Source organism: Phyllobates terribilis, unplaced genomic scaffold, assembly GCF_046119375.1.
Source record: "Phyllobates terribilis strain yellow unplaced genomic scaffold, ASM4611937v1 Scaffold_3__8_contigs__length_932513732, whole genome shotgun sequence".
NCBI lineage: Eukaryota > Metazoa > Chordata > Amphibia > Anura > Dendrobatidae > Phyllobates > Phyllobates terribilis.
The window spans coordinates 906,096,783-906,108,241 of record NW_027362763.1 but is presented as its reverse complement, the minus strand read 5'-3'; the positions used below and the strand labels follow the sequence as shown (position 1 = coordinate 906,108,241).

The window sequence follows — 11,459 nt, the reverse complement described above, 5'->3', positions numbered from 1 at the left end:
TTCCAGAGGCATTAGCAAAGTGTTTTGTGGTAGTGGCAAGAGAAGAGGAGTGTTTCCCATAAAGGGAATTGAACCATGTTACCTGTTTTCTGATGTGAAAAGTTATTGAAAAAGTTTTTGCATGTCCTGTAATTATCTGTTTTTGCTCTTTTCCAGCCCGAGGACGTGCTGTGGTTTACCAGGGGGGAATGTAGCGCCCCGAGGGCTCGGCCACTACAGGGGTATTGCACCTCTGCCAGAGGTGTGGTATTTCACTCCCGGGTAAGGATGGAGTATGGACCAGGGCTCAGTTAGCTGCATGCAGCACACACACCCCATTTCCGAGGGACAGCTCAACGGTGCTCCCACTAGACATAAGTGCAGGCACGACCGACCATGTCCCTGCTGGAGTGGGGAGGGAGGGGTGGAACACCCAGTGCTGTAGGGGCAGATAGGGGGCGGTTTCTGAGTGTAGGAAGGAGCCCATTGGTTGCTGGTCACCTGTGCTCATGGCTAGAGGGCGGTATAAAAGGTGGGCACCATCTTAGTTCTGGGTCAGTTCAGCCAGAGGAGAAGACAGGGAGTAGAGGCTCTGTAGGAGCTCTACTCCAGGAGGGCCTAGTGAGAGGCCGAGGAGGAGGTGAAGGGGAGCTGAGATTCTGGCTCATCTCAGCTCCAAGAGAAAGGAACAGAAAGGAACAGAACAGGAACTGCAAAGAAGGAGAGACAGAGAAACAGAAGGGCTCAGGAACAAGAAGGTGGAAGGGACCCTAAGAACCCACGAGAATCCAGGGTGCAGGGTCAGGCAGATTAAGGGTACCGGATCCCAAGTTGGTGGAGGAGAAACAACCCTCAGCCAAAGACCGGTCGTCGTGATCATCTATTGGTGCGACACCTCATCAAACCTGCTAGGAAGGCACCATATAGGACAGCGGAGGACGGGGCCCACGTTTAACCACACAAGTCCGCGGCAGCTGGACAAAAGTGGGTCACTGGTGAGGCAGGCCAGAGAAAGGATTAAAGGGGGTCCTGTGCCATGCTCCTGAGCTGCCTGGGAGTTGACCGAGCCCCTCACCTGGTGGACGCAGCACGGCTCGGGCGGTCACTGCTGACAGAAGTGACCCGGAACAAACGAACTGTGAGTAAAGACCCTGGACTGTAACTTGTTGTCTGTGTGCTCCTTCGCGCCTCCAGCACTATCAGCACCGGGACTCGCATTACCATCACTCCCACCATCCACTACACTGCCCTGGGGCTGCACTCTTCCCGTGGGGAGTCACATCACCTCAGCTGCACCCATCATCAGCCCCAGCGGACTGCCTTGCAGTGGCGGTTCCTAATAACCGCAATCCACGGGTGGCGTAGTCGGACATTATCTAAAGTACAGTAGCAGACTACCATTGGTCTGACCACCCTGAGCCGCGGGACCGGGCCGCCACTACTACTCCCAGCGTCTCCCTATTGCCCGGTTCCGCGTGCCCCACGGCCCAGGGGGCGAGTCACTACCACCAGTCTTGTCTCATGCCAACTGTAAAGCATCCTGAAACCATTCATGTGTGGGGTTGCTTCTCAGCCAAGGGAATCGGCTCACTCACAGCCTTGCCTAAAAACACAGCCATGAATAAAGAATGGTACCAGAATGTCCTCCAAGATCAACTTCTCCCAACCGTCCAAGAGCAGTTTGGCGCCCAACAATGCCTTTTCCAGCATAATGGAGCACCTTGCCATAAAGCAAAGGTGATAACTAAATGGCTCATGGAACAAAACATAGAGATTTTGGGTCCATGGCCTGGAAACTCCCCAGATCTTAATCCCATTGAGAACTTGTGGTCAATCATCAAGAGACGGGTGGACAAACAAAAACCAACAAATTCTGGCAAAATGCAAGCATTGATTATGCAAGAATGGACTGCTATCAGTCAGGATTTGGTCCAAAAGTTGATTGAGGGCATGCCAGGGAGAATTACAGAGGTCTTGAAGAAGAAGGGGCAACACTGCAAATATTGACTTGCTGCATTAACTCATTCTAACTGTCAATGTAACCTATTGGAACTCATAATATGATTGCAATTATATTCTGTATGTGATATAAACATCAGACGAACACTAATAAAAACCAGAGGCCAGCAGATCATGTGAAAATATAATTTTGGTGTCATTCTCAAAACTTTTGGCCATGACTGTACATTGATATGGACCTGGTCCTTTAGCCTGCTAGGTCTAGTATACATTGATATGGACCTGGTCCTTTAGCCTGCTAGGTCTAGTATACATTGATATGGACCTGGTCCTTTAGCCTGCTAGGTCTAGTATACATTCATAATGACCTAGTCCTTTAGGCTGCTAGGTCTAGTATACATTGATATGGACCTGGTCCTTTAGCCTGCTAGTTCTAGTATACATTCATAATGACCTGGTCCTTTAGGCTGCTAGGTCTAGTACACATTGATATAGACCTGGTCCTTTAGCCTGCTAGGTCTAGTATACATTCATATGGACCTGGTCCTTTAGCCTGCGAGGTCTAGTATACATTCATATGGACCTGGTCCTTTAGCCTGCTAGGTCTAGTATACATTCATATGGACCTGTTCCTTTAGCCTACTAGGTCTAGTATACATTCATATGGACCTGGTCCTTTAGGCTGCTAGGTCTAGTATACATTGATATGGACCTGGTCCTTTAGCCTGCTAGGTCTAGTATACATTCATATGGACCTGGTCCTTTAGCCTGCTAGGTCTAGTATACATTAATATGGACCTGGTCCTTTAGGCTGCTAGGTCTAGTATACATTCATATGGACCTGGTCCTTTAGGCTGCTAGGTCTAGTATACATTCATATGGACCTGGTCCTTTAGGCTGCTAGGTCTAGTATACATTGATATGGACCTGGTCCTTTAGCCTGCTAGGTCTAGTATACATTCATATGGACCTGGTCCTTTAGGCTGCTAGGTCTAGTATACATTGATATGGACCTGGTCCTTTAGCCTGCTAGGTCTAGTATACATTCATATGGACCTGGTCCTTTAGCCTGCTAGGTCTAGTATACATTCATATGGACCTGGTCCTTTAGGCTGCTTGGTCTAGTATACATTGATATGGACCTGGTCCTTTAGCCTGCTAGGTCTAGTATACATTCATATGGACCTGGTCCTTTAGCCTGCTAGGTCTAGTAAACATTCATATGGACCTGGTCCTTTAGCCTGCTAGGTCTAGTATACATTCATGTGGACCTGGTCCTTTAGCCTGCTAAGTCTAGTATATATTCATATGGACCTGGTCCTTTAGCCTGCTAGGTCTAGTATACATTCATATGGACCTGGTCCTTTAGCCTGCTAGGTCTAGTATATATTCATATGGTCCTGGTCCTTTAGCCTGCTAGGTCTAGTATACATTCATATGGACCTGGTCCTTTAGCCTGCTAGGTCTAGTATACATTCATATGGTCCTGGTCCTTTAGCCTGCTAGGTCTAGTATACATTCATGTGGACCTGGTCCTTTAGCCTGCTAAGTCTAGTATATATTCATATGGACCTGGTCCTTTAGGCTGCTAGGTCTAGTATACATTCATATGGACCTGGTCCTTTAGCCTGCTAGTTCTAGTATACATTCATATAGACCTGGTCCTTTAGCCTGCTAGGTCTAGTATACATTCATATGGACCTGGCCCTTTAGCCTGCTAGGTCTAGTATACATTCATATGGATTTGGTCCTTTAGCCTGCTAGGTCTAGTATACATTCATATGGACCTGGTCCTTTAGCCTGCTAGGTCTAGTATACATTCATATGGACCTGGTCCTTTAGCCTGCTAGTTCTAGTATACATTCATATAGACCTGGTCCTTTAGCCTGCTAGGTCTAGTATACATTCATATAGACCTGGTCCTTTAGCCTGCTAGGTCTAGTATACATTCATATGGACCTGGTCCTTTAGCCCACTGGGATTTAGCTTTCTCATAGAGAGCAGGCTAAATCTAAGTCGGCAGAAAGACTTGGTCCATTAGTCCAGTATTTATAGTATTAACCCCTTCACGACATGAGACAGTTACATCATATATCATAAAAATATGAGACAAAAAATACTAAACATCCTGTCTGCCCAATTAAAAAAAACAATAAAAAAAACACAAATTTGGTCTTGCTGAGTTCAGAAAGGTCTGACCTATCAAAATATAAAATAAATTAATCTGTAACGAGAAAAAATCAAAATGCTAGAATTTTTTTTTTTAATTCCGCCGTATAAAAATTGTATAAAAATATATATCTGAAATCAGACTTCATATCTAGCTGCAGGCTGCGAAATATAACATCACAGGATTTATATATATATATATATATATATATATATATATATATATATATATATATATATATATATATATATATATATACACAATAAGTGTCCTTTAGCCCACTAGATTTTAGTATTCTTATATAGAGCAGGCTAAATCCAAGTCGGCTAAAGGAGGCGGTCCCTCTGCCCACTAGGAAACAGCCGGCTCTGTGTGACAAGGCTAAAGCCCAGAGGACAGCAGGACCAGCTCCTTTAGCCCACTGGGATTTAGCCACAACCCTAGCCATACCCTTAATAAAAATGGCGGCGGCGGCGAGCTGACAATCTAATCACGTGCTCACACTGCCTGACCTCACGGTTTTCTCCAACTTCCGCTCAGCTGTAAATCTCATTGGCTGTCGCCAGTCGCCTATCGTAGAGACACATTTTGAACTCGCGTGTGATTTGAAATTGTTACTGGTGGAGAAAGCGAGCTGGTGAGCAGCCGCTGTTAGCGCGTCGGAGCCCGGCAATGGACGGCCAGAGCTGTGCCCAGTAAGTCCCTGACATGTAGCGTCCGGTGACCCCGGAGAAAGCGGCAGCAGCCCGGAGGCATGCCAGGTTTTGCTTAGTCGAACTTGTAACCAACGACCCCTGCTGTATGAAAGCGAGTGCTGGGACTTGTGGTTCTTAAGCGTCTCACATCCGGAGTGAGGTGGATTTCGTTTCTCATATGTGTTTGTCATGCTGTGCCTTGTAGTTCTCCCCCGTACTCTGCCTCTAACGTACTGGTACCAGCAAAACCTCCGACTCCTCAATTTCCATGACTCTGACTCCCTCATACATGGCTCATGTATAAGTGATAAATTTACTGTAGCACAGATTCATCTCAGCTAAAAGTCTAGACCCTTAGATCAGGAACAGGACAGACATTTATAGGACATTTCATAACTTTCCCAAATTCTTATGAAAAAATATTCCCCACAAACTGCACTGAATTACTATACCCAATTTATTATATATTTTAGGAGTCTGAGTCGGTCCATTTTATTCCAACTCCACCAAAATGGGCTCCGACTCCACAGCCCTGCCTGGTACTTGTAGTTCTCCCCGCTCTGTGGCGCTCCCCGGTGCGTGGGGCCGTCCCCCCGCGCTGTGGCGCTCCCCGGTGCGTGGGGCCGTCCCCCCGCGCTGTGGCGCTCCCCGGTGCGTGGGGCCGTCCCCCCGCGCTGTGGCGCTCCCCGGTGCGTGGGGCCGTCCCCCCGCGCTGTGGCGCTCCCCGGTGCGTGGGGCCGTCCCCCCGCGCTGTGGCGCTCCCCGGTGCGTGCGGCCGCTCTCCACGCTCTGCACTGTAGCTCTCCCGGTACGTGGCGCCCTCCCTGCTATTCCCACCAATCTGCTACTCCCAAGTCTTGCGGCTGCCTAAAGTACGGTACCTTCATTTTTGGTCATTATCTGTGGCGGCAGCTCGCTACCATTCACCTCACTAGGAGCTGAGTTGCTGTATCTGATGCTGCTGGGTAACAGTCCATCAATATCTAAGTCCTGGATGACTTTAACGGGAACCTGTAACTTCCAAATCTTCTATTTTTGTTTGCAGATAGTGTTAATCTGTAGGCAACTGGCGGCAGGATTACTGCAAGCACTGCTACAGGAAGAAAATAAGGTTGTATTGTCTCTGCAGCGGCACGCTTTAGTCATCTGAGAGGCTCAGGGAGTTGTTGGTCACCACTCACATTTGTTGACAGCCTTCTGTGCACAAAGACTCTGGAGCTGACTGTCAATCACTGCCCCAAAGACTGGAAGCAAACCGGCTGCAGGGAGAATATATAGCTTTGTTTTCTCCCTGTAGCCTCTGCTCCAGTAATTCTGCCAGACATGATTTAAACTGTTTAGTTGCAATTACCAGTATGTCTGCAGGTAAATGGCATTTTTTTTTTGAGTCAGCAGGGGATCCTGGGAGATTTAATTTCTGGAGTCTGCAAAATTGTGGTTGCAGCTCTGGATGATACTACAAGCTTTTCCACATATTTTGCAAGATAAATAAAGTAAAGTTACTAAAGAAAACTACAAACCATTTCCTGAAGAGGATATAAACCTTAAAGAAACCCTAAACTCTAACTTGGGTATTTTTCTTGAATTTTAGTTAAACTGAATAATTTTGAATTTCAAAACTATTTATTCTGCAACTAAGTTATAGATCATCAATGTGATGAAACAGCTGCTTATCTTAATCAGCTGGACATCTAGATTTGTTAAGCCAAGAGAAATACTCTATTGTTTGTGTTGACTTGTGAATGTGTGTGTATTTCTGTGGCTGGTCAAGGACATACAGTACAGACCAAAATTTTGGACACACCTTCTCATTTAAAGATTTTTCTGTATTTTCATGACTATGAAAATTGTACATTCACACTGAAGGCATCAAAACTATGAATTAACACATGTGGAATTATATACTTAACAAAAAAGTGCGAAACAACTGGAAATATGTCTTATATTCTAGGTTCTTCAAAGTAGCCACCTTTTGCTTTGATGACTGCTTTGCACACTCTTGGCATTCTCTTGATGAGCTTCAAGAGGTAGTCACCGGAAATGGTCTTCCAACAATCTTGAAGGAGTTCCCAGAGATGCTTAGTACTTGTTGGCCCTTTTGCCTTCACTCTGCGGTCCAGCTCACCCCAAACCATCTCTATTGGGTTCAGGTCTGGTGACTGTGGAGGCCAGGTCATCTGGGATAGCTCCCCATCACTCTCTTTCTTGGTGAAATAGCCCTTACACAGCCTGGAGGTGTGTTTGGGGTCATTGTCCTGTTGAAAAATAAATGATGGTCCAACTAAACGCAAACTGGATGGAATAGCATGCCGCTGCAAGATGCTGTGGTAGCCATGGTGGTTCAGTATGCCTTCAATTTTGAATAAATCCCCAACAGTGTCACCAGCAAAGCACCCCCACACCATCACAACTCTTCCTCCATGCTTCACGGTGGGACCCAGGCATGTAGAGTCCATCCGTTCACCTTTTCTGCGTCGCACAAAGACACGGTGGTTGGAACCAAAGATCTCAAATTTGGACTCATCAGACCAAAGCACAGATTTCCACTGGTCTAATGTCCATTCCTTGTGTTCTTTAGCCCAAACAAGTCTCTTCTGCTTGTTGCCTGTCCTTAGCAGTGGTTTCCTAGCAGCTATTTTACCATGAAAGCCTGCTGCACAAAGTCTCCTCTTAACAGTTGTTGTAGAGAAGTGTCTGCTGCTAGAACTCTGTGTGGCATTGACCTGGTCTCTAATCTGAGCTGCTGTTAACCTGCGATTTCTGAGGCTGGTGACTCGGATAAACTTATCCTCAGAAGCAGAGGTGACTCTTGGTCTTCCTTTCCTGGGGCGGTCCTCATGTGAGACAATTTTTTTGTAGCGCTTGATGGTTTTTGCAACTGCACTTGGGGACACTTTCAAAGATTGCCCAATTTTTCGGACTGACTGACCTTCATTTCTTAAAGTAATGATGGCCACTCGTTTTTCTTTACTTAGCTGCTTTTTTCTTGCCATAATACAAATTCTATCAGTCTATTCAGTAGGACTATGAGCTGTGTATCCACCAGACTTCTGCACAACACAACTGATGGTCCCAACCCCATTTATAAGGCAAGAAATCCCACTTATTAAACCTGACAGGGCACAGCTCTGAAGTGAAAACCATTTCTGGTGACTACCTCTTGAAGCTCATCAAGAGAATGCCAAGAGTGTGCAAAGCAGTCATCAAAGCAAAAGGTGGCTACTTTGAAGAGCCTAGAATATAAGACATATTTTCAGTTGTTTCACACTTTAAGTGTATAATTCCACATGTGTTAATTCATAGTTTTGATGCCTTCAGTGTGAATGCACAATTTTCATAGTCATGAAAATACAGAAAAATCTTTAAATGAGGTGTGTCCAAACTTTTGGTCTGTACTGTACGATTATGTGTATAAACCTGAATGTTGACTTCTCTTGGTCGTGAAGCAATGTTTGTTACTATACTAATTACATATTATACTAAAGCAAGCTAGATGTTGTTTTAAAGAGTCCCCTGCTTTACCAACTATGTAAATTGATTAAACGCTCAAACAATGACGCCTGAACCCTGTGGAATATCATCCCTAATTTTTGCCCTGTTGATGTGTACTTGAAAGAACAAATGTGAACTATTTAAGGAACAAGGCCTCTGTAGCAGACAGACTTTAAAAGGAGAATCAAAGATCAGGCACTCTTCAGACCATTAGCTTGGTAGCATGGCTCGATCCAGAGAGACACAGATTTGGATTTTACATGATTACAGCCTAAGGGTTAACAGCCCTGACTGTAAGGATATGGATCAGCTCCCTTGACCATCAGAGAACCCATTGATACATTTGGGGAGACAAGGATGGGACAAAGTCACCTGGCCTCATGGATATGGTTGGGGTTGCCAGGTGGGACCCTACGGTCACCTGGAACCCATGGAGACATTCGGAGAAGCCAGATTGGGACCAGCCGGTCATCTGGCCCCAGGGTGGGACCCTCGGGTCTCTTGGCCTTGTACCTTGATGGACTGTCAGCTTCCTAAGCTTGCCGCCTAAAGCAGGGGCCACTGGTTGAGGTAATGGGCCCTGGAAGTCCCAAAGTCACAGCTGTTCTATTCCCATCGGGCCAGCAGAAGGGTGAAACTGTTATGTTGTACAATCTTGGGCATTTCATGGGATTGTTCTATATGTTTATTGTCCGTTTGGTTCAATATAGTATTGCCACACGATTTTACCCTCACCCTGTGTTGTCTTAGTATTACGCCCGCGGACGACCCCGGGTCTTCACAATTAGATGTTGTCGTCTTTCTGTCACTAATAACATTTTTCTTTTGTTCTTCACTCTAGCGTGTCTCAGATGACGACGATTCCTCAAAATAATCAACAAATACAAGGTAAATATTCCAAAATTATGTTGCCCAAGAGCCTGGATAACTATCTTGGGTAAACAATTCTGTAATTTATAAAAAATGGATTTTATTGCAATTAAATAAAATGTATCATATGCCATTGTTAATTTTTATCAATATTCAATCGGCCCACTTTATGCAATTTACGTATCTGATTAGTCGCATAGATCAGGCTGAAGTCATGTCTCTGAGGCATATACTGTGAAGCGAGATGTACTTGCTTTACTATATCTACAAACTGGCTTTAGTCCAGACAGCATGACTATTCCCAGAACAGCACTGCCTATATGACTAGTAGCAAGTCATCTGCTCTAATGTGGAGTACCCAAAGTAAAACCCTTTGTGTGGGTGTGTGGAGCTTTGTTCAAGAGCTGAGCTTTCTCCACACCAGGCGCACACTAGTTGTATTAGACAGTTGGCATCTGCTTCTAACAGTAGCAATTGGATCGGACTCATCGTGGTAAACCCAAACCAAGGTCCTCTGATTACTGTTTATCGTCTCAGCTTTTTTTTTTTTTTTTTCTAGGAAAGCCATTCAACATGGTCTGAGCTAAAGGTTTTCTTCCAGAAAACAAGATGTTCACTCTCCAGACTGGTATCCGTTCCCTGAGGTGTACCTCACCTTTCCTCGTCTGCTTCTGCATGAAAGTTTTGGGCTCTATGGTTGCTGCCATCAAGGCCATACCTTATTTGCTCGGTTCTGGACCAGCTCACTGCAGCTCAATCCTTTCTCGTTTGTGCTAGACTATATTCTCCCTGGACTGTCCGGTTTTCCTTCTGCCCAGTGTCAGCCAGTCTCCGATCTGGTGATGGGTCTAATCATCGGCAGATCGTGACGACGGACGCCAGTCTTCTCTGTTGAGGAGCGGTCTCCAAGAGGTACAAACCTCTCCAGAAAAATAATATAGTCATTCCTCCTTTCAACATTCTGGAGCTCAAGGCCATTCGTCTGTCGTCTCCTTTGTGAGGTCCAGCTGTCTTGCCTACCTGTCCATATCCAGACCAAAAAATGTTACCGCTATGGTAACATCAACCATCAGGATGGAACATTGTCTCGTCTTGGCAAAGTTTTAAGAATCTTGTGTGCTAGCATTCTTCGTTCTACCCAATCTCTGCTGTCTAGTGTTGTGGACAACTGGGTTGTGATTTTTGATTTTTTTTTTCCTAAGATGCCAATGAGCTTTCTGCAGGGAAGTGATCTCATGCAGCATGCCAGATATTGATGGAATCCAGACTAAACCACAGTGTATCAATTCATGTCTAGGTTCCACGACCCTCTACTGATCATCTCCAATGCTTTGGCTATGCCATGTGCTCAGTGCTTGTTTTCTTTTCTGTTCCTTCTTCTGTACCTGTGCCTATATTGATAAAGTCTGAAGGGATTCCTATTTTCTTTGTGGCCACACATTGATTAAGAAGATCCCAGTACACAAAAGTAATCACCTCTTTGCAGACGCTCCATGAGACTGCTAGATCATCAAGAACTATTTTTCCAGAGTCCTCTTCCACCCAAATTCACACTTGGTCAGTTTATTGAAAAAAACTTGGTCAGTTTATTATTTATATGTTGAAGCAGCAGTTATGAAGTCTTCAGGCTTCTCAATCACTTTGTTGCAGAATATGATTAGAGCTCAAAAACCTTCATTGTCACACATGCTAAGAAGCTCACTTTTTTGTTGATTCCAACTATTTCTCACCTTTTATTCTCTCTTCAAGATCCCCTCGCCGCCTTGGAGTTTGGCCTAGCCTTCAGTGCCTTTTAAGGACTTACTTCCTGCCCTGACCTTTTTCAGAAGAATCTGACTTTCAAGTATTCCCAAATCGTGGCTTTCCTTCAGGGTGTCTCTCTGTTCCTTATTACCAGAAACCTTGGATCTCTGTGATCTTAATGGTGTACAGTGCCCGTTGTAGACCTAATAGGCCCTCTTAGAGGTCTGTCTGCCTGTAAGGGTACTATCCCTCACTGGATAAGTTCTGCCTTTCAGTAGCGTATCTGGTTATGGACAGAGTGCCTTTGCTAGTGGTTAGAGCTCACTCCACCAGAGAAGTATGAGCATCCTGGGCTGTTCACTGTTTCAGGCTCCTATTTTGCACCTCTGTAAGTCTGCGGCTTGGTCTTCCATCGACACTTTAACAAAATTTTACGGAGTTTATTGCATTGCCTGGGCTGACAGCCGGTAGAAGGGTTTTACATTGGCAGTTACAAGGTTATGGCCTGAGGGACCTGCCTCACCATCCTTATAACTTTGTTCTTGCATTTT

General features: G+C 45.3%; 1 protein-coding gene across 1 annotated transcript in view; it reads left to right on the top strand.

Moving 5' to 3' along the window:
- Positions 1–4,659: 4,659 nt before the first annotated feature.
- BUB1 (BUB1 mitotic checkpoint serine/threonine kinase) overlaps positions 4,660–11,459 on the top strand; it is a 98,022-nt gene continuing 91,222 nt past the window's right edge. Inside the window, exons 1-2 of the mRNA XM_073672761.1 lie at positions 4,660–4,803; positions 9,137–9,183. Coding sequence (XP_073528862.1) covers positions 4,781–4,803; positions 9,137–9,183 — 70 coding nt within the window. The 5' untranslated portion in view covers positions 4,660–4,780. The remainder of the gene's footprint in view (positions 4,804–9,136; positions 9,184–11,459) is intronic.